Source organism: Perissodus microlepis, chromosome 13 (genome assembly GCF_051167445.1).
Source record: "Perissodus microlepis isolate ML-2025 ecotype Zambia chromosome 13, ASM5116744v1, whole genome shotgun sequence".
NCBI classification, from domain to species: domain Eukaryota; kingdom Metazoa; phylum Chordata; class Actinopteri; order Cichliformes; family Cichlidae; genus Perissodus; species Perissodus microlepis.
The window spans coordinates 10,875,381-10,897,125 of NC_140473.1; the positions used below are offsets into that span (position 1 = coordinate 10,875,381).

General features: G+C 39.9%; 4 protein-coding genes across 7 annotated transcripts; 3 read left to right on the forward strand and 1 right to left on the reverse strand.

The window, feature by feature from the left end:
* The first annotated feature begins 1,423 nt into the window (after positions 1–1,423).
* Positions 1,424–6,564, forward strand: LOC146374720 (glycine N-acyltransferase-like). Of its 3 annotated transcripts, none has more exons than XM_084949151.1 (5): positions 1,424–1,621; positions 1,706–1,816; positions 3,037–3,142; positions 3,531–3,657; positions 3,739–6,562. In XM_084949151.1, the coding sequence occupies exons 1-5, from the start codon at positions 1,544–1,546 to the stop codon at positions 4,148–4,150; spliced, it is 834 nt and encodes a 277-aa protein (XP_084805277.1). In that variant the 5' UTR covers positions 1,424–1,543; the 3' UTR covers positions 4,151–6,562. The 3 variants fall into 3 exon arrangements, with proteins under 3 accessions (XP_084805277.1, XP_084805278.1, XP_084805276.1); XM_084949150.1 differs by having other exon boundaries at positions 1,425–1,621; positions 3,034–3,142; positions 3,739–6,561; XM_084949152.1 differs by lacking the exon at positions 1,706–1,816 and having other exon boundaries at positions 3,034–3,142; positions 3,739–6,564.
* Positions 6,565–8,878: 2,314 nt separating this feature from the next.
* Positions 8,879–10,899, forward strand: LOC146374721 (glycine N-acyltransferase-like). Of its 2 annotated transcripts, none has more exons than XM_084948864.1 (5): positions 8,879–9,096; positions 9,181–9,294; positions 9,381–9,486; positions 9,921–10,047; positions 10,128–10,899. In XM_084948864.1, the coding sequence occupies exons 1-5, from the start codon at positions 9,019–9,021 to the stop codon at positions 10,537–10,539; spliced, it is 837 nt and encodes a 278-aa protein (XP_084804990.1). In that variant the 5' UTR covers positions 8,879–9,018; the 3' UTR covers positions 10,540–10,899. The 2 variants fall into 2 exon arrangements, with proteins under 2 accessions (XP_084804990.1, XP_084804989.1); XM_084948863.1 differs by having other exon boundaries at positions 8,881–9,096; positions 9,378–9,486.
* mgme1 (mitochondrial genome maintenance exonuclease 1) lies at positions 9,808–12,397 on the reverse strand. Its single transcript, XM_084948862.1, has 5 exons — positions 11,700–12,397; positions 11,380–11,608; positions 11,142–11,274; positions 10,901–11,031; positions 9,808–10,679 (listed from the first exon to the last, which is right to left on the reverse strand). Exons 1-5 carry the CDS (start codon positions 12,211–12,213, stop codon positions 10,658–10,660), a joined length of 1,029 nt encoding a protein of 342 aa, XP_084804988.1. The 5' UTR covers positions 12,214–12,397; the 3' UTR covers positions 9,808–10,657.
* Positions 12,398–12,666: 269 nt separating this feature from the next.
* On the forward strand, positions 12,667–19,774 carry snx5 (sorting nexin 5). The gene is made up of 13 exons (XM_084948860.1): positions 12,667–12,949; positions 14,076–14,180; positions 14,332–14,442; positions 14,670–14,791; positions 14,942–15,065; positions 16,081–16,176; positions 16,284–16,389; positions 16,482–16,557; positions 16,651–16,690; positions 16,771–16,857; positions 17,915–18,074; positions 18,176–18,261; positions 18,465–19,774. The coding sequence occupies exons 1-13, from the start codon at positions 12,917–12,919 to the stop codon at positions 18,513–18,515; spliced, it is 1,197 nt and encodes a 398-aa protein (XP_084804986.1). The 5' UTR covers positions 12,667–12,916; the 3' UTR covers positions 18,516–19,774.
* The last annotated feature ends 1,971 nt before the right edge of the window (positions 19,775–21,745 follow it).

Sequence of the window (21,745 nt, forward strand, 5' to 3'; positions counted from 1 at the left end):
CAGAGAACAGTGAGTTACTATCGCACATACAGCACAGACCACCTAACACACAGCTCAATGTCTGTTTGCAATGAGGTGTAAAGGGAGGAAAGAGTGTGTAACGAGGATGAAGCTAAAACGCTTCTTAAACTGGTCAAACTGGAGAGCTGGCACAATCTGTAGAAAGCTGTAAAGAAAAAATTATTTTTTTAAATCCCTGTTTTCATAAAACCTTTCAACAACACTGAATTTTATGTGTTTTTAGTTCAGCTGTGTGTAGCAAACATCAGCCAACAACATGAAATACATGTTGGAACATCTGTTTGAAGCCCAGATGTTCCTCGAGTTTCGAGAGGCCATGCTGTCTAAATTTCATGGAGTTCCATTTGACGTGTAATTATTAACAGTTAAATGACAGTGTTGCAATATTTCTGTGATCCATTGAACATGTTTAAAAATTAATCCTTCTATAGTTAATCTACAGACAAGCTCAACTCCTCAGCATAGTCAAAAAGTACACTGTGGGTGTTTCCACTGTGACCTCCAGACTGCTCAGTGGACAGGCCTAGTTCCTGTTCTGAGCTGTCACATGTGGCAGCCGGTGGGGTCTTTTTGCCCATCTACTTCAAGGTTTGATGTGTTGCATGTTGTATAAAGTGACTGTAATGAGTTATTTGAATCATTTTTGTCTTCCAATCAGATCAAAGCATTCTGGATATTCCCCTTTAACCTCGGGTATCAACAAGAGAGCTGCTGCTCACTGGATGTTTTCTTTTTTCGAGCACATGAAGACCAGAAAAAAATGTTTTAACATGTTTATCAACCAAATGATCAAAATTACAAAAAAAATATCAGTTTATACTGTTTTTATACGGTAAATATGGGTAACAGAGTGGACATGTTTCCTTTAACGCATTTGTGAAATATTGTAAAACATGAAATTTTTGTTTTGATGAAAACAAAAATTGTTCTGGTAGATGATTTTTGTCTCCAAAAAACAAAAAAACTCGCTGTAAGTTGTATGACTATGACCAACGAGGGGAACCAATCGAAAGGAATTAGGGGGGGGCTCAGGCAATTCAACAACACGACAGATTTAAAATACTTTTAAACATTTAAAAATTGTATAGAATATTATATTTATTTATTTTATTTATTCATATATTAATTGTAATATATAACTTATATTGGTAACTCAAGAAAAAACTAGATAGCTATGGACATGGCATTTTAGGCTACATTTGCTTAAAAAAAAGTTTTTAAAAAATCTGTAATTATTATTGTCAAATTGAAAAAAATAAATGATGGACAGTTTTTGTCATGGGGACTTACATGGTGGCACCAAATCTCTAAACTTCACAAATCTGAAAGTTAATCAACATCATTTACTATGTGAGCTATTCGTGGGGGCGGGTTTTTTGTACCTCCTCTTCAACTTTAAGCCTCGAAAGTGCGAATCACAACCTCAGCCTTTAGAAACAACCCCAGCTAACGTTTCCGTCGTCGTGGAGACCCCCGACTTCCGTGATTTACCGAACTGTATGCTTCATTTCTGTGGAGAAAAATGGCTTTTGAATTGTCCGAAGATCAATTAAAAACAGCGGGAAACGAGCTGAAGAAATATTTACCCATGTCGCAGCAGGTATGCACGGTTAAATCTGTTATATTTTTATTTCTACAAGGAGCTGAATGTACTGCAAATAACCAACTACTGAATTAATTTAAGGTTTACGGTTTCCTGGTGCTCAGAAGCAGAGTCAGATCCGACCCTGTACGGGTTTTAGTGGACAGGTGGCCACAGTTCCGCGTCATTATGTGCAAACCACACGGTGAACAGGTACTGTCTGTGCAGGGGGGGCTTGCGTGCACACAATACATGACCCTGTGCACGAGAAAATGCTAACTTCCTGGTTTGAGACCGGATGTGGGGTTGTACATTTCCGGTAGCTTTACTTTGCGGTCAATCACTACTGCGAAGATATACTCCAAAATCATGTCCAAACATCGAAAACGGAAAGATCGCGTTAAGTTACAAAGAGCAGAAGGTGGGAACACTCACCACTGTTGTGTCATAAAAAAATCTAATGATCAATTTTGACGTTTAAAGAGTTTAGATCGATCAGTTGTTTACATCACTCAACACAAGCAGAACTGCATTACTGCATGCAGAAGACACGTCGTCCACATTCAGAAGCACATCTATGTATAGTGACAGTTCTTATGATTTAAACAGGCAAATGTTCAGCATTCAAACTACAGGTGAAGAATAGTCAAACCAGATGTTTCCCGTTATGTCGATATCAGCTAGTCAAGTACACACCTACACAGCATGTTAACAAACCGTGAAAAAAAGCCACACAAAAAATGAATGATTGCTGGTAACGGTTTCTATACATTAGTATTTACAAAGGGTATGTTGTGACTTACCTTCAAAATTACAGCGGTCCCTCACTATAATGCGGTTCACCTTTCACCTCGCTGTTTTGCGGATTTTTTAGTGCAAGTTTGCATGCTTTTTTTACATCACATTGTGTCCTGCGTCCTGATCGCTGCAGACGATCTCCTCCGTGACGTCTCTCCTGTACAGTACAGAATCGCTGCATCGATCGCTAGCAGTGTGACTCTGAAGTGCAGTACTGTATGTCCACGAAACATTTTGCACCGTCAAAAAATAAAATTGGCTACTTGATTTCACCTATCGCTGGTTATTTTTAGAACATAACACCCGCGATAAACGAGGGACAGCTGAGAAATATAACATTTGAATCCCTTTTCTCTTTTGCTCTGAGGCGCAGGGAAAAAATATCGACAAGTCAATGAACATCATTTACAGATATATTGGGTAAATGCCCAAGACATCTATAGAAATGTAAATCGCCGTTTGATTCATTCATTTGCTTAACTTGTTTTGGACCGTAAACAGGGCGCAAATAGGACGCCGGAAACAAAGCTCCCCACAGGAGTTTCCGCACCGGAAGTAGCATATGCTAACGTGCACATAGTCAATACATTGTTTAAATGCCAATACAGATCACGTGTCTATTTTTCTTCCAGAAGAGTGACCTCTTCAAAGATGCACTGCTTTTTGCAACTGATGCTGCTGTTCTAGAGGAAATCCTCAGCAAGTCATCTGTTTTTGACTGGACCAAGTACTTTTGTGTTGGTAATGGCAACAAGCTCTCTTATTGTTTGCATTGTTACTGAATCAGTTCAATAAACTATTTATTCGCTGGCTCCCACACTGCAGCCCTGCATATGGCCACTGAAGTCTATTACTGCAAGTGATTTTTCCATTAAATAATTAGACCAAGCAATGAAAAGTCATCCTAATGCCTAGTGTTTATGTACTGTGTTCAAAGTGCTGTGAGTGTTATAGTATATCAGTGTGTTAGTGATAGAAAGATATGGCACTGCAAAACAAAAAAAGTTGGGACACATCTTTGGTTAAACTTTGCACTTCTCATGTTGGGAGCAAGTTAATCTTTAATAAATCATGTTTTCAAGACAAAAACAGGTTCACACATTTAAGGTTTTGATTACTTGTGTTAAAGGAACCAGTGTTTCCCACACTGAGATATTCAAAGCAGTGGCATCAGCAAATGGTGTACCCTGTAAAAGAGTGGCAAAATGTTACTTGATGACACTGGAAGATGTGAGCAGGCTTCCTTCTGTTGACAGGTATTATTTACACATACGCATAATTAATCATAACTTTTACGTCCTGATAATAAAACATAACTTTGCTCTGTTCCATGTCAGTTCAGGGATCTCAGTAAGCTCTCTTGATGAATCGCACATTGGCTTGGTGAACCAAACTTGGAAGTTTGGAAAGGTCGATGTGGCCATTGAGCTGATCCGCAACATGATTGCAAACTTCCCCTCCTGCTGCGTGCTGGATGCTGAAGGAAAGCCTGTATCCTGGATTCTGACCTATGCATCATGCGCTATAGGAATGCTTTACACGCTGCCAGAGCACAGAGGGAAAGGCTATGCCAAAATCCTGGTCAGCAGCTTGGCCAAGAGGAATCATGCACTGGGCTACCCAGTTTACAGCTTCATAGAAGAGGAGAACGCTGTGTCCTACAGGCTCTTTGCAAACCTGGGCTTCACTGAAGATCCCTCTTACAGGGAAGCCTGGTTTGTAATCAATGAATTTCAAATATTTCCATGAAGCACAGAATAAAAGTAAAAAAAAAAAATGCTACAGCTTTTTCTATTCATACGTTAAAGCCACAAGGTGAACTCAGTCTTTTAGAAAATAGTTGGAATAAAGACGATAGCCAGAATTTTGGGTTAATAGCTCTTTATTTGGCCCTCTTATTGCCCAGGAACATTTCTCTCGTTTATAAAAAGTGTGATCACTTTCACTTCTGGTCTGTTATCTGTTTTGACTGTATGGGCTCTAAGTGTACAGTAAATCTCCTGGAAAAATTGCATTAAACTTGGACTGTAAAAATCAAAGAGTAAGTGAAGTAGGCATTGATTGACAAAATAATACAAACGTAGCAGTCCCAGACTGCGTACCACAGATAAGGATGATAATTGCATGCATGCTCTGAGTGTCTGGATCCAGTAGGATCCACATCTGGGTCTGAGTGAGTATGTGATTTCTTGGAGAAGACACTAATTCCTTGGGGCTTGCTTTCGGGTCAGAAAGGGCACCTGTAAGTAGCGTTATTTTCAAGCTAACTTCTCCAAATTTCATTTTGATATATTTGTCATAATATGGTGTGAAATGTCCAATTTTCCCCTATTTCAGAATAGTAAAAAACCTTTCCACAACTTCCTGGATCAACTCCAAAAGTAATCTTCTCTAAGTAGAATCAATCTCCACCATTGATAACGTTTTGCTAAGAAACAATCAAATCAATCACATTACCTGCACAACAGTTTAAGGGGGTCACCACACCGGATCATTAACCTCAATCTGAGCTTTGGCCACTCTGTTGTGGAATTATCCCGATCTGCATAAAGACTTTCTTCCTGGGTTCCTGACACAACCCTTTGCATTTATCTGGCTAAATCAGCTCTGAATCATAAAAAAACAACTAACATTATAATTAAGTACAAACATTTCAAACTGAAGCTAATATGCTTCTAAAAATCGGGACAGTTTAGTACTTTCGTACGTTCTCTTCAATTAAATGTCTTGAAAGTGCGAATCACGACAACCTCAGCCTGGAGGAAAAGTCCACTTAGCGTTTACGTACACTTCACATGACTTCCGCGATTTCCAGATTTTCACACACTCCGTCTTTGATTTACATGAGCGCACAAATGTCTTTGGAACTGTCGAAAGATCATATTTGATCATATCATATCTGAAACTGAGCAGAAGAGATATTTATCTCGGTCACAGCAGAGTCCACAGGGAGTTTCATGTGCTTTAAATAACTATTTACATTTCCTTGATTGCCATCATTGCCATCGCAGTTTAACCTGAAAAGGTTAATTATGTTATGAAAAGACTAATAACGTGGAAGAAACTTATTTTCTTTGGCAGTTAAAGAGGGCAGGATTCAGCTGTGTAGGCCAAAGCAATGTCACCAAATTCAATAAGGTGGTGCAATAATATGTTTGCCTCTGGTAATGAGTGGTGTTGGAGCTATTTGTTCTTTATTTTTATTATTTTGAAATTTGTTAGAGTTTGTTGTTGGTTTACTTATATTTTTGGGTTATTCACAAGTTTTATTTGTAGGTTAATACTTGCTTCATTGTTTTGTTTTGTTGTTTATCTTGTTAAGTCAGCCAGGAAGAACCGTAGGGCCATTTTCTATAAATAAAGGCACTGGTATAGGACCAGCATGCACTGGGGTGGGCCTATGGTTTTGTGTTTTTTTACTAGAGCAGGAGAAGCAGCAATAAGCAACAAAAATGGATCTTGTTTTTGCTTGCCAAACTGCATTAAAAAACCAAAGAAACATAAAAAGCAACTTTCAAAGTTTTGGACGGTGGACTTATTTTGTCTGCGTACAAAATGTTACCTCAGTGCAGCGGTGGCTTGTAGATTTTTAATTGTTGGATGTTTGTTTGGTCAAACAAAAGGAATTCGCCACTACAAGTGCTTACAATCAAACACCACAGGAGCCAAAAGATTAAATAAAAGAGATAAACGATTTAAAAAACTGATTGTAGACCGCTATTGTACGGATTAACAAAACAGTCTGATACAGCTAATTGATTCCCCACTAAAAGCCTGCTATGTCTCAGTATGAACAAGAACCACAATAAATTTAAGCTTATTCAGCCTTCAGTCACGAATGTCATGCCACTGTTGCCCTCAATGTGTCTTTTGTGTCCCTTTTCTCACACATACACGGAGATGTGTCAGCAACTTCCCCTACTCCTCTGCTGTGCAAGAAGTCGTCCATTGTTGTGGTTGCCTGTTCCTTCATATGAGCCGATCCCTTTATTTTAAACACCACTGAGATTAATAGTAAATGTGGCTCTCCAAAGTGCTTCATATCTTGCTGTAATTTATTCATACTTTACAGAAATATGTTCTCTTTCTTACTTGAATTACTGTAAAATTGTCAGCACACCCATTGTTTAACGTCCCATTTTCTGGTTAAATAATTCAAAATAAAAGTTTCATATTGCCGAGAAAGTGTTTCAGACATTCTTCAAGCTCCTGTATTGGGTGAGCAGTATTACATTTTATACCAGGATTTTTTTTCCCCAGAAATAATTGTGAAATACACTCACTTTTTTTTTCTGTAATCTTTTTTTTCTTTTTAGGTATGCCTTGCCAGTAAAATGCTGGAACATTGAAAGGATAGCATCAAATCAGTTTCCTGTTCTCAGCTGACAGGAGTGACACCTGGTGTGGTCTTGTGCCGCACAAGCCCATCTGCTTCAAGGTTTGCGGTGCAGGATGCTTGGATGTAATGAGTAGTTATTGAGTTACCTTCCTATCAGCTTGAAGAAGTCTGGCCATTCTCATCTGTCTCATTTATTTTAAAAAAGCCTCTAATTTTTGGAAAGCATCCATTACAGCTGCAGGTTATATGGGGCAGGGCATTCTGTGTGATTGTGCAGAGAGGAGATCAGCAGGAGCAGGCAGCCTCCATTTTTATGCATCTTTTTACAGTAGTGACCTAATGATGGCTTAGGTCACTACTGTATATAGTAATAAGTGTTGTGTGTTTTTTTCTAATGTACTAACGTGAAACCTGCGTGTCGAGCTTCTGGGGTGACCTGCTGGGGTGTGTGACATAATCAGAGATCAATTAAATCCATCTATGCCAAACTGACATAACATGTCTGGTAAATTCTGAATAACTGATAGAGGTCAGGCTTAAACGTTTTATTTTATTTTTGCTTACAATATTGTTCAAATATTTTAGAATTCAGCAGAGAAATTAGATCCAATCTCACATCACTGCTGAAAATATGATCAGCCTTTGATGGAAGGAAGCCAAAGCACACTCAGAGAACAGTGAGTTACTATCGCACATACAGCACAGACCACCTAACACACACCTCAATGTCTGTTTGCAATGAGGTGTAAAGGGAGGAAAGAGTGTGTAACTAGGAAGAAGCTAAAACGCTTCTTAAACTGGTCAAACTGGAGAGCTGGCACAATCTGTAGAAAGCTGTAAAGAAAAAAAAAAGGTTTTAAAATCCCTGTTTTCATAAAACCTTTCAACAACACTGAATTTTATGTGTTTTTTGTTCAGCTGTGTGTAGCAAACATCAGCCAACAACATGAAAGACATGTTGGAACATCTGTTTGAAGCCCAGATGTTCCTCGAGTTTCATGAGGCCATGCTGTCTAAATTTCATGGAGTTCCATTTGACGTGTAATTATTAACAGTTAAACGACAGCGTTGCAATATTTCTGTGATCCACTGAACATGTTTAAAAATTCCATCCATCCATTCGCTTATCCTGTTCAGGGTTGCGGGTGGCGCTGGAGCCTATTCCAGCTGTCATAGGGCAAGATGCGGGGTACACCTTGGACAGGTCGCCAGTCTGTCGCAGGGCCAACACACAGGGACAGACAACCATTCGCACTCCCACCTAGTGGCAATTTGGATTATCCAATTAACCTATCCCCACAAGTTGCATGTCTTTGGACGGTGGGAGGAAGCCGGAGTACCCAGAGGGAACCCACGCAAACACGGGGAGAACATGCAAACTCCACACAGAAAAACCCCAGCCTGATGGTGGAATTGAACTCAGGACCTTCTTGCTGTGCGGCAACAGTGCTAACCACCGTGCAATGATAGTGTTGCAATATTTCTGTGATCCACTGAACATGTTTAAAAATTAATCCTTGTATAGTTAATCTACAGACAAGCTCAACTCCTCAGCATAGTCAAAAAGTACACTGTGGGTGTTTCCACTGTGACCTCCAGACTGCTCAGTGGACAGGCCTAGTTCCTGTTCTGAGCTGTCACATGTGGCAGCCGGTGGGGTCTTTTTGCCCATCTACTTCAAGGTTTGATGTGTTGCATGTTGCATACTGTGACTGTAATGAGTTATTTGAATCATTTCTTTCTTCCAATCAGATCAAAGCAGGCTGGATATTCCCCTTTAACCTCGGGTATCAACAAGATAGCTGCTGCTCACTGGATGTTGGTGGTGTAGAATATTATATTTTTTTATTTGTTTATTTTTTATATATAACTTATATTGGTAATTGAAGTTAAACATAGATGGCTAGGGACGTGGCATTTTAGGCTACATGTGCTTGAAAAAAAAGTTTAAAAATCTGTGAATATTGTAAAAAAAAAAATTAAATAATGGCCAGTTTCTGTCATGGTGGAACATCACTCGTGTACCTAATAAAGCGGTCGTGTACATTCAAAATATCTTTAAACGTCACAAATCTGAAAGTTAATCAACAACAGTTTCTATGTGGGGGCGGGTTTTTTGTACCTCCTCTTCAACTTTAAGCCTCGAAAGTGCGAATCACAACCTCAGCCTTTAGAAACAACCCCAGCTAACGTTTTCGTCGTCGTGGAGACCCCCGACTTCCGTGCACTTCCGCGATTTACCGAACTGTACGCTTCATTTCTTCATGAGTGGAGAAAAATGGCTTTTGAATTGTCCGAAGATCAGTTAAAAACAGCGGAAAACGAGCTGAAGAAATATTTACCCATGTCGCAGCAGGTATGCACGGTTAAATCTGTTATATTTTTATTTCTACAAGGAGTTGAATGTACTGCAAATAACCAACTACTGAATTAATTTAAGGTTTACGGTTTCCTGGTGCTCAGAAACAGAGTCAGATCCGACCCTGTACGCCGGGTTTTAGTGGACAGGTGGCCACAGTTCCGCGTCATTATGTGCAAACCACACGTTGAACAGGTACTGTCTGTGCAGGGGGGCTTGGGTGCACACAATACATTGTTTAAATGCCAATACAGATCACGTGTCTATTTTTCTTCCAGAAGAGTGACCTCTTCAAAGATACACTGCTTTTTGCAACTGATGCTGCTGTTCTAGAAGAAATCCTCAGCAAGTCATCTGTTTTTGACTGGACCAAGTACTTTTGTGTTGGTAATGGCAACAAGCTCTCTTATTGTTTGCATTGTTACTGAATCAGTTCAATAAACTATTTATTCGCTGGCTCCCACACTGCAGCCCTGCATATGGTCACTGAAGTCTATTACTGCAAGTGATTTTCAATTAAATAATTACATCAGACGGTGAAAAGTCATCCTAACACCTGGTGTTTATGTACTTCTACCTTGAAAGTGGAATTATATTTTTCAAAATGTTATTGTCTTTCATTGTGTTCAAAGTGTTATGGTATGTCATTTAGTGATAGAAAGATATGGCACTACAAAAAACAAAACCCATAAAAATTTGGGACACATCTATGGTTAAACTTTGTACTTCTCATGTTGGAAGTTAATCTTTAATAAATCTTTTTTTTTTTTCAAGACAAAAACAGGTTCACACATATAAGGTTTTGATTACTTGTGTTAAAGGAACCAGTGTTTCCCACACTGAGATATTCAAAGCAGTGGCATCAGCAAACGGTGTACCCTGTAAAAGAGTGGCAAAATGTTACTTGATGACACTGGAAGATGTGGGTAGGCTTCCTTCTGTTGACAGGTATTATTTACACATACACATATTTAATCATAACTTTTACGTCCTGATAATAATACAGGCTTTGCTCTGTTCCATGTCAGTTCAGGGATCTCAGTAAGCTCTCTTGATGAATCGCACATTGGCTTGGTGAACCAAACGTGGAAGTTTGGAAAGGACGATGTGGCCGTTGGGCTGATCCGCAACATGATTGCAAACTTCCCCTCCTGCTGCGTGCTGGATGCTGAAGGAAAGCCTGTATCCTGGATTCTGACCTATGCATCATGCGCTATAGGAATGCTTTACACGCTGCCAGAGCACAGAGGGAAAGGCTATGCCAAAATCCTGGTCAGCAGCTTGGCCAAGAGGAATCATGCACTGGGCTACCCAGTTTACAGCTTCATAGAAGAGGAGAACGCTGTGTCCTACAGGCTCTTTGCAAACCTGGGCTTCACTGAAGATCCCTCTTACAGGGAAGCCTGGTTTAGAGTAAATGAATTTCAAATATTTCAATGAGGGACAGAGTAGAAGTAAAACAAAATTAGTAATATAGTAGCTAGATTTATGGGTTAATAGCTCTTTTTTTGGCCCTCTTATTGCTCTGGAACATGCTTGATTTTTTTGTCTCTACAGCTTATCTCTTTTCTGCACTGGATCTGAAATGAAGAAGGAAAAAACATGAAATTATTTGCACTACAAATGAGCATAAGAATGTAATTCAGTGCTTAACGTCCAGCATCCAGGAACAAACTCAATTAAACTTTTGGTGGCATTTGTGATTTTTGTAACTGTAATTAATTCATATACATATATTGTAAAATTTATATACAATGTGACAAAATGTAGTAAAATGAGAACCTGCTCTTGACTGCTTTACCTTTGTTCTGTGAATTCTTCGAGTCGTAGCTGCCATGTTTTCCAGTACTCCAACATCAGCTCTGAGTTGAGCTGGTGAGCATGGGCAGGAGAGCCATCCTTGTATGCCACAACAATGAGTCCATTTTCAACCTGCAGCAGGAACAGATCAGCAGCACACAGTTATCACAAAGATATATTTTGAACAGTGCAACCTTTGTGAAAAATACAAGCTAATCACATCATTTATCTTAGTAGATCACCTGGTACTTGTAGTTGGAATCACTGTTCAAAGCCCCAGCATAGGCCGCCACTTGAAGAGGGTTATCGTACGTGTTGCTTAGGAACGGTTTGGGTTTATCTGAAGTTTTCCAGTCAATAACACATAGTACACCCCTGCAGGAAAAAGTTTGAATGAGTCAAGTTAAGGAAATTAGTTAAAAAAAGATAAATAACTCAAGCCTGGTGTGGAAAAGAGGTCTGGAAATCAGTTTTTTTCACCTGTAGCGAGCAACGCAATCCACAACTCCCAGGTAGTTCAATGTTTCATGCTGTACGGTGCTTTCTATAGCTCTCACCGCTCGGATGTCCTCCAGGATGTCAGAGACACTCTGCATGTATCCCTGTACCTCAGGTGGATACTCTGAAGGACGTCTATCTTTCCATGTTGCATGTGAAGTAAGAACATCCTCCAAGGCTGAATGGAAAAGCTTCCCTTGCCTAAATAAATCTGTTTTTAAGTACAACAAAAAGACAGAGTCACATTTTCATTTGATCTCACCACATTCACATTAAGATAATTCAAGTCTTTCATATCTTACTTTGGCTGTATTCTTTGAAGCCTTCCTCTCCAAGCTCCGCAATCATCTTCTTCCTCCACCTCTCCAGGTAGAAGATCTGGTCTGGGGAGAGGGTCTGCTGAAGGATGCGGGTCACGCTCGGTACCAGAGACCTGCCTTGCCCTCTGTTTAACAAAATCCGAGCTGGAGGTCCTGACTCTGGCTCTTCTGTTTCTATAGGCTCTTGACAGTCTAAGAATGGATGAAGGACTTTAGGTACCCTCGTCTTTGCGCTCGTAGGAGTCTGAGCTTTGACAACAGGTCCATAAATTTGGTCATCTTCCGCTTGGAGGGTCTCCGGAGTTTGAGAACTGACCCTGGTCGACATGACGGACTTCAGGAGAGAAGAGTAGCGCTCTGTGTCCACTGAACTGTACGGACTGCGTCTTTTTGACGATCGTAAACAATGATAAGCAGAAAAGTGGCTCACGGGGAGGGAGGTGCTTTGAGGTACAATGATGCCTCTGACGCATAAAACTCGTTTAAAAGTGAACATTCTGGCGACTTTCACACAATTGGCCAACAAGGCGATATCTTATTAGCTAAATTACTACAGGCAACTACAGCGGGCCCGAAGCTTCAAAGTATATTTAAGGATTTTGTATTTATTTTCACCACCGGTGGTACTTGCCCCAACATGTTCTCATGTGACTCCAAACAAATCGGACAGTTTCTGAACGACGCGCCTTTTCGTTACACAATATCCCTTAGCTGGGAAATGGAGTTCCGAGCGGTGCTTTCAACGAATAAACTTACGACCTTATAAACTACGTTACCCATAATGTGCGGTGTAACAGCAAAATACACCCGTCGAATTATTTACTCTGCCGCACAGTTGACTGAGCTGTCCTTTTACTTTTTTTGTTCGTTAGTACACAATTGTCCGTTACTTAAAAAGGTGCGACGCTGCTGTTTATAAAAATAAGTTATCACAATGCCCGTGCTTTATGAAAACTTCGTACAGGAGTGTGATGCGATTGAGTAAGCGAAGAGCCAATCGTAGCGTTTGTAAATTCCTACACTGTCCAGTCATATTCATGTGAGGCGGGATTGAATTTGTCGTCACTGGGATGTGGGCGAAAAAACGTTTTGACAGTTCGTTTTGGTAGCTAACTAGCCACCAGAGAGTTCGCTTCCTGCAAATAGTTGTGTTATTCCAGTGATCGTCTTCCTGGCATTCTTTCGATTTGAGTGCCATTATGACATCAATAGATGAAAACAGTAAAGAAAAGGTAGGTTAAACCTTTCGTAGCAATAAAATTGCATTAATAGTCAGCACCAAGATAGCTAACGTTAACGATTGCTTTCTGGCTAAGTTATTGAGTTCTTTTCGTTCTACATAACGATAGCCTCCGGCTAACGCTAGCCAACAGTTTATTGACGAGACTGTCAGGAAGGGTATTTTAAAACTCCTGGTGGGGGTGGGGATTTTGTTTTCTAATAAAATTTGTTGCAGCGAACGCGTCTAAACATGCAACACATTGCGACAGAAAAGTCGCTTAGCCGGTGCTAAATTCTGACTCCCCCACCTCCTCCGCGTAATTCAACGCTTATAATAAAAAGACGGTCATTTTCGGCTAGGCACCAATGTCATGAATGTGGCGCTTCTGCTGTTTTTTGTGTCCAACAAACTGGTGTATTCAGCTGCTGTGCAGCACAAAGCTCAGTGGCATCGCAGTGTGGTCTGTATGTAAAGTTTTTTTTCTGCTATTTTGACAGATGCTAATTAAACCTCACAGTAACTGTGACAGATGTAGCTTGTGGTGCTGCTGAATCATACCATTTATGTCAGTCGAGTTAGACTGCAAAAAAATAAATAAAAATAAAAAATACCAAAGTAGCATTAAAACCTCATCACAAGTTGCAACAAAACCTGAGGAAATGCAGGAATTTTAGATGGCTATATCTTATAAACTGTCAGTAAAGTGTAACACGTCGTTTCGTCCAGCAAGACTGTAAATGATGAGATATGTTTACTCTTTATTTACCAAGGGTGTGGACCTAGTTTTTAAGCTCAAGCAGGACTAGCGCATCTGGAGGCACAGTTCTGTACACTTGTCTTGAATCCCTGTGCATTTTAGATAAAATGTTTAGTTTTTAAAATTGATAATGTTTATAGATTGAGCTCAGTAGATTTCATAGTTGCTTTCATTCCGTTTGTATCTTAATTCCTTGTTGGGTGTTGAATCAGGATGAATGCTTTGGGCTCAGCACTGTATCTGCTTACAATATGCCTCAGAGATGTTTGTATATTGTGAAGTTGCAGCCACTGAGGATTTGTAGAAGTGCTTTAGTGGCAAGTTTTTACTGGTACTGTTGCAGTTGGGAAATGTTTTTTGGTCTGTTATTTCTCCTCAGTTGCGCTCTGTGTCTGTGGACCTAAACCATGATGCCTCTCTTCTTATTGACATTCCCGATGCACTCTGTGAAAGAGACAAAGTCAAGTTTACAGTTCATACAAAGGTAAAAAAAAGGAAAAGAAAAGAATGTTTGTGTCTCAACAATGAGAAATAATAATGTTTAAACTTAATCCTAGCCTTTAATCCCGTCTATAATAGTGTTTGCTGATATGTTGTCAGTAATATTTACAAAGTGCTATTAACTGTTTTCCCAGACCACACTGAGCTCTTTCCAGAAGCCGGATTTCTCTGTTCCCAGGCAGCATGAAGATTTCATCTGGTTACATGACACTCTGGTGGAGACGGAGGATTATGCTGGCCTAATAGTGCGTAGAACTATTTACAGAGATGGCTCACACCCAGAGACAGAAGCTGTTGATTTCACAGTTCAACTTAACTTTTAAATCGTTTGCACTCAGAAACCAACAGAAACCATAAACACAAAATTAAATTCCAAAAGTATAAAATAGACTTTTTTTTCTCTTTTTTTGAAGCCTCACAACCATTTAACTATCAGTGAAAATTAATTTGTTTCCTGCTTCATTATTCACAGATTCCACCAGCACCCCCGAAGCCTGACTTTGACAGCCCAAGAGACAAGATGCACAAACTGGGGGAAGGTGAAGCCACTATGACCAAAGAGGAGTACACTAAAATGAAACAGGAGCTGGAGGCGTGAGTGCGACACTCAAATCAAAACACTGGATTTTGCTTTGTATCCTTTTATCTTCATGGCATGCTAGATTTCTATTAGCAAGCTATGTAAAATATTGTCCACCTCACCAAAAATGTCCATGTAATATATTCTGTTTTATATTTTTTTAGTGAATACCTGGCCGTCTTTAAGAAAACTGTCCAAGTGCATGAAATCTTCCTGCAGAGACTGTCTTCTCACCCTGTTTTAAGCAAAGACAGAAACTTCCAGATTTTCTTGGAGTATGACCAGGATGTGAGTTCCTCTTAGTGCTGACTTCCTTTCACGGGTTATTCGTTGGAAAGAGAGGAAGTAGAGTTTATGACACATGGTTTGCATCCTGCTGTGATCAGCACACTTATCTGTGTGGTCTGTCAGTAGCAGCAGCCACAGAGTTCAGATAAGTGTTAAATATTCTGTATACAATTTTTAGAAATGTCTATGCAAAGTAATGAAATGTTGGTAGATTCACAAATAATACTAAAGGCTTGGGCTTGAACTATTGATTATTTAAGTAAACATGTAGTCTGTCCCATCAATTAATTGGATAAAAATACTTCTGTCATTATTAATGAGGAATAACAAATAATCAAAAAAGAAATATCACAATATCACTGCTCATTGGTTTTTATTTTAGAAATTGTAATTTTAATAGCACTTAATACAATTGAATTCATAAATAATTGTTTATATTTATGGTAATCTAAGTCTGTAGAATAATGTCATTTAAGCCCTGAAACAAATATTGTCTAGTACACCCCATGCTCCCCCTTAGACACACCCCTGCTTGCTGCAGGTATCGCTGTGATAGAATGTAGGACCGCTGCCATCAGCCTTCAGCAGCTGCATCATTTAAACATCATGTCACACTAAGCTAACGGTTCACCTGCACACATACACTTTTACTTTAACTTCTGTAGCTTTACTGTAAATAAATCCTGTGTAAAACAAATGGCGGTGAATGGGGGCAGCTACAGAGTTCTCTTTTCTTTATACTGGAGCTTTGTTGAACAAGCAGTTTGATGAGGGACTCCCGCCAGCTTTTTCCTAATAAAGGTTTTAATGGGTAGTGCAGTGGTCGCTAACGATAACGGCTCCACTTCTGTTCTTCAACGTGTGTGTAGACGGCTCCATGTCAAACTACTTACATGGTACTCAATGAATCATTGCAGCCTTATTTCAGTCCTTATTTTTCAAAGCATCATGTATGAAGTTCTCATAAATAAATTACAGAATTATTGATTACTGTGTTCAAATTCTGTCATTTTAGCTCAGTGTGAGGCGAAAAAATGCAAAGGAAATGTTTGGAGGATTCTTTAAAAACATGGTAAAGTCAGCTGATGAAGTCCTTATCTCAGGAGTAAAGGTGAGACTTATGCACAGTCTTCTTGCAGTTAATGTTGGATAGTGTCCCACGTGAAGCATTGTAGCCACTTCTTTAATGACTTTTGTGTCTTTCTGTTTCGCCTGCAGGAAGTTGATGACTTTTTTGAGCAGGAAAAAACCTTCTTGCTTGACTATTACAGCAAGATCAAAGATTCCACTGCCAAAGCAGAGAAAATGACCCGTGCACACAAAAGTATGTCATGTTTATCTTAGAGCATTTACTCGGTTTGGATGATTTCATTTATGTGTGTAATTTTCTACATTTTGATATTTCTCTTGTTACAGATATTGCAGATGATTATATTCACATTTCTGCCACTCTGAACAGTCTCGCAGCTGATGATATGACAGCAAATAAGAAGTGAGTGCAACACGTGAAATATGTGTTATTACACAGATGTACAGCATGGCTCTGTGTGACATTGTAGCGATTTTTTTTTCTTTTTTCCTGCAGAAATCTTGAGAAGCTGTCAGACTTGTTTGAGAAGTTTAGAGTAAGTAGAGCTTTAACTAATAACAAGCAGTGACACTTACTCTGCTCTGGTTTAGTTTGAACATAATATTGTCTCTGCAGAAAGTGGAGGGAAGAGTGGCGTCTGACCAGGACCTAAAACTCACAGAGCTGCTGAGATACTACATGAGAGACATCCAAGCTGCTAAGGTGAGACATGTTCATCTTCTGTCTTCACAGCGTGGACAGATTTATAACCATTGTGCCCAGTTGCTGTATCTCTCACTCTTTATACATTTAATGGCCACTTTATAAGGTGCAGCTGTTCAACTGCTCATTAATATTAACAAATATCTCTTTAGCCTGCCACACAACAGCAGCTCAATGCACTTAGGCATGTAGATTTGGTCAAGACAACTTGCTAAGTTCAAACCGAGCATTAGAATGTGTTAGAAAGACGATTTAAGCGACTGTGAATGTGGCATGGTTATTGTTGCCAGATGAGTCTGAGTAGTTCAGAAACTGCTGATCTATTGGGATTTTCAAACATAACCATCTTGGCATTTACCAAAAACTGTGCTAAAAAGAGAAAATATCCCATGAGTGGGAATTCCCTGGGTGAATATGGCTTGGTAACCCAGAGAGTTACTCAAATAGTCACTCCTTACAATTAAGATGCGCAGAAGAGCATCTCTGAATGCACAGCACATCAAACCTTAAAGCAAATGGGCAACAGCAGCAGAAAGCTACAGTGGGTGCCACTCATGTCACCTCAGAACAGGAAATTGAGGCTGCAGTTCACACAGGCTCACCGAATTGGTCAAAAGTAGGCTGGTCTGATGAGTCACAATTTCTGCCGCGACCATCAGATGGTAGGGTCAGAATTTGGTGTAAACTACATAAAGGCAAGGATCCGTCCTGCCTTGAATCAGCGGTTCAGGCTGCTGGTGGTGTAATGGTGCGAGGGATATTTTCTTGGTACTCTTTGGGTACCCATCCTCTGATGGCCACTTTCAGCAGGAGAGCACACCATGTCACAATGCACAAGTAATCGCATACTACTTTCCTCAGTATGTGAAAGAGTTGAAAGAAACTCTAGATGAGGAATGCACTTCCTTCTTTCTGTGAATTAAACTCAATATTGTCCATGCCTTTTTATAACAGTAACAATTTGAATATTGTAAAGTGTTGCCTGTTGAACGGCTTCTTTAGGTCTACTGCCAAACTTTTATTCATCTCGTAAAACTATTTCTAACATGGTTTTTAGGACCTTCTGTACAGACGAGCCCGGGCGTTGGCTGACTACGAGAACTCTAACAAAGCTTTGGATAAGGCCCGACTGAAGAGCAAGGATATTCCCCAGGCAGAGGAACACCAGCGGCAGTGCCTGCAGAAATTTGACAAGCTCTCAGAATCTGGGAAGAAAGGTGTGTGCGTTCATGCGTAACCGATGCAGATGCCTCTGTACTCGTTTCTTTGTGTCTAAAGTGACATTTTCTTTTTAAACTGCACAATCTTATCCTGACAGAACTCACCAGTTTCAAGGGCAGACGAGTCGTGGCCTTCAGAAAGAACTTCATAGAGATGGCTGAGCTTGAGATAAAGCACGCCAAGGTGAGCAGCAAAGTAAAGGAAGATGCATATGTACTAGCATCTTTTCCCTTCAACACTCCAAGAGACAAATGGCAAAATTTTAATGAAGACAAATATTTAAGTAAAAAAAAAAAGAGTTATAAATAGCTTACATGTCATTACAAGCATGTGATACAAAGCTTTTCTCAAGCCCAATGAATGTTCTGTTGCTTTTGTGTCCACAGAACAGCGTGGCTCTATTGCAGGGTTGCATCGAGCTGCTCAAGAGCAACTGATGTGCTGAAGTATTCCTGTGCTGCCATCACAAAGTGACCAGTCAAAGAACGGAAACTGGGCGTCCCCGGGGGAGGGGGCCTTGCACGGACATGAATCTCAGCTCTGTGCCCGCTCTCGCCTGGGTCTGATGCCACTTTTAAACCCTGCACAAGATTAAGTGTCTTGTATGCACAGTGTCTTCATGTTTACAGAGTCCCTGTCCTCTGGTCTGTGGTCCATCCTTTTCCATTAATTTAAGGAAGTCTAGCTCAATGTGAATGGCTCCAGAAGAGAATGTGGCGGCCCAACATCAAGGTCTTCCATATTTTTTTGCAGCATCAAATCATTTTGGGAGTTTTTTGTTTTGTTTTTTTACCTTAAACACATATTATATTTCTTGCCTTTCGATCATGTTTCTGCCTTCATTTCCTCCACTCTAACCTCTTTCTTTATATATACTTTTACACAACTTTAAAATACTTAGATAATCATTTCCACATAATTGATTGATTTATGATTTATGTGTTTTATCTTTTGGGGCTTTTATTTTTTGTTAATTAAACAATTTTACAGAAACAAAACCGATGCCTGGAAAAAAACATCCTCATGCTCTGCATTCCTGGGCTCTGAGATTAGTGAACAGCCAAACCAACCCTCTAGTAAGAAAACTCATGACTCACATAGAAGATAAGACAGAAAATCGTAGTGTACGAAAATAGCTGAACTTCTCCTCAGGAATTGGATTGGTTTCCCGCATTCTGGTTTGTAAGACGTGGCCTGAAATCTCACAGTTATCAAAGATGTGGGATGGAGTCAAATAGTAGGCTGTTTGAGCATAGAGCATAGAAAAGTATACATTGATAGTTTTGGTTTCATTTAAAGACACTCATTGTCGCTGCACATGCCTGTTTACTCCCACTGTGTCCATTGCTTATTCCTTTTCAGTTTGCGGTTATTTTATCTTTATTTACTTTTTCCGATTTGTTACTGATAGTTTCACGGAAACCTCCTATATTTTCCTGATCACCTCAACAGTTTGTTTGGGAAAAAAATAAAATGGAATAAAAATGAAAGATGCACTAAGCTGAAAACTACTTTACAATCACAACCAGGCTTGGTGAAGTGTTAAAAATGCATTATAGTTTTTTAAGAAATTGAATGTATTTCTAATGGATTCCAGCTGTGTGAATTCCTTCACATGATGTTTTTTCATACAGAACATTAGCATTTTATAAAAATTTTATTAAGGCTGTTTAATAAACCCTACTTTCCCAAATTTCATCTTGGTTTTTTGTTTTTATGCCACACATGCAGTCTCTTACTTCGATCCTTACTATTCTCCACTCACGTACCAAGAGCCTGAAGCTCTTCCACTACTGCCTCTAGGTGGCACCGTCAGCATTTCTACGGTGTCCTTGAAGTTACACACAGCTGTATGCACGTTTGTGTTAAATCCATCGACCACAGTGGATCCTGCAATTGGACGGTATCGTGTATTAGGTAACCTTTAAGGAAATGCCAGGGGGCTTATGGGAATTACCATGACCAACGTGCTCACTGTGTGACCTACTTTAGCAGTTGCACAAAGCAACGTACAGCTCAGGTAGAACTACCAATATTTTGTGTAACAGGTCAAGGACTTATTGCTAGTATGCAATGCACTCAGTATATATTTATTATTATTATTTAAACCCCAAAAAATTAGAGCCATTATTATGATGAACATCCTAATGGATAATACAGATTCTTTAACGAAGCTTTTGCTGTTGGAGTTGTAGAAAAGCAGAATTGCAATGATAATGCACGTAGAGTCTACTCATACATCCGTGGGGGATCTGTCAATATTAGACAGCCCCAGTCTTTCAGTCACAGTGACCTGTAAGGTTCGCGCTAGTCACTGATTGGTTAAAACAGCTGACTGTAGCCAATGACATTATAACAAATAATCAGTACAAACAAAGGAGCCTGCCAGCTGTGGTAAGAGCAAACAGGATTTAGAAGTGCAGCATCAAAGAGTTAAAGCAAGACCTGCCTTTGGAACAAGATGAGATTAAAAAAAAAAGGCATAGATGTCAACCGTAGACGTGTGTTTAAGGTTGCCAAAGAAGAGCCATTTGCTTATGTGGGGTTAAAGTCCCTTCACCACAGCTACAGAGCTAAATGAAGCAGAAAAGTATCAGTCCTAAATTTAGACTATTCATGTTCTCTTTGTGCAGCTCCACTGATCTGATAAGTCACCTCAGAAACAAAACCGTCTGAGAAAATGTCGCACTGTGTGAAATTTGGCTGCGTAAACCGATGTAAAATGATAAATGGTGTTTGCTTCAAAGATAGACTGTAGTTAGATGATTTTGTGAATTTCTGTATCTCCCCCTAGGCACACTTAGATCATTTACAGGCTGTGATAAGAAATGGGTTTTGTGCATTCTTAGAACTTCTGGATAGATTGTTAGTGATTTGCCAGTAATAATTTATTCAGTACCATCTTTATATTCCACTTTTAATCCTCAGTGGCATGCAAAGCACTATTACATAATCAGGCCCAGGATTTTTAAAGAAAGCACAATAGAGCGCGAGAAAAAGGGGACACTGCTTCAGGTGTACGTTTGTCTGCTGTGTCATATAGTCGTTTTTCACTTTGGTTTTGGTCATGGTTGAGTGAGCTGTGACATCCTCTCACACTGACTGAGCCTGTGAAAGCACCTGCCTCATGGCTCAGAGCTCAGCAGTGGTCACCAGAAAATCATCATAAATGCTGACATAAGCCTTACAGTAGGACTCAGAGCCATGACGCATGAAAACCTCCCCATAAAGAGAATGTGCCCTCTGAATGTTTTTTTTAACCGCACCTGCAGGGCTTATTGACGTAACTGGATCATCTGTGCTTCCTTATTGAAACGGGTTAGGATGCTTCTTCCTGGTCCTGCAAAGATCTCTGAAATTCTTCTCAGCTACATTTGCACCTTCTGAGAGTAAGAAGAGAAAGCAGCACTTCGATTTTGGCCCTCAGCAATATAAATATCTAACATTGCCTCCTTGCCTACCCCCTGACACAGAAGCACAGGGGACTGGCACATCTTGGGTGTGAAAGTGTGAAGGAATGTCTGGAGGACAGTGCATGTTCGTCCTTCAGTAATGGAATTCCATCATTAACAAAACATCAAAAGGACTCAAAGCAAGGTGCGTGTTATGACCAAACCTTTTCTGGGTTAGTGCACCCTGCCCTGCTCAGGGAATCGTTTGCTTTTAT

Bases quoted from the DNA above. Each gene is read 5' to 3' on its own strand.
- mgme1 (XM_084948862.1), bottom strand. From the start codon at position 12,213: ATGTTCACTTTTAAACGAGTTTTATGCGTCAGAGGCATCATTGTACCT. The intron at 11,609-11,699 runs GTAAGATATGAA...ACTTAAAAACAG, and splicing joins CTTCAAAGAATACAGCCAAA to ATTTATTTAGGCAAGGGAAG. The intron at 11,032-11,141 runs GTGATCTACTAA...TTCCTGCTGCAG, and splicing joins ATTCCAACTACAAGTACCAG to GTTGAAAATGGACTCATTGT.
- snx5 (XM_084948860.1), top strand. From the start codon at position 12,917: ATGACATCAATAGATGAAAACAGTAAAGAAAAG. The intron at 14,792-14,941 runs GTGAGTGCGACA...ATATTTTTTTAG, and splicing joins ATGAAACAGGAGCTGGAGGC to TGAATACCTGGCCGTCTTTA. The intron at 16,558-16,650 runs GTGAGTGCAACA...TTTTTCCTGCAG, and splicing joins GATATGACAGCAAATAAGAA to AAATCTTGAGAAGCTGTCAG.
- LOC146374720 (XM_084949150.1), top strand. From the start codon at position 1,544: ATGGCTTTTGAATTGTCCGAAGATCAATTAAAAACAGCGGGAAACGAG. The intron at 1,817-3,033 runs GTACTGTCTGTG...TTTTTCTTCCAG, and splicing joins GCAAACCACACGGTGAACAG to AAGAGTGACCTCTTCAAAGA. The intron at 3,658-3,738 runs GTATTATTTACA...GTTCCATGTCAG, and splicing joins AGGCTTCCTTCTGTTGACAG to TTCAGGGATCTCAGTAAGCT.
- LOC146374721 (XM_084948863.1), top strand. From the start codon at position 9,019: ATGGCTTTTGAATTGTCCGAAGATCAGTTAAAAACAGCGGAAAACGAG. The intron at 9,295-9,377 runs GTACTGTCTGTG...TTTTTCTTCCAG, and splicing joins GCAAACCACACGTTGAACAG to AAGAGTGACCTCTTCAAAGA. The intron at 10,048-10,127 runs GTATTATTTACA...GTTCCATGTCAG, and splicing joins AGGCTTCCTTCTGTTGACAG to TTCAGGGATCTCAGTAAGCT.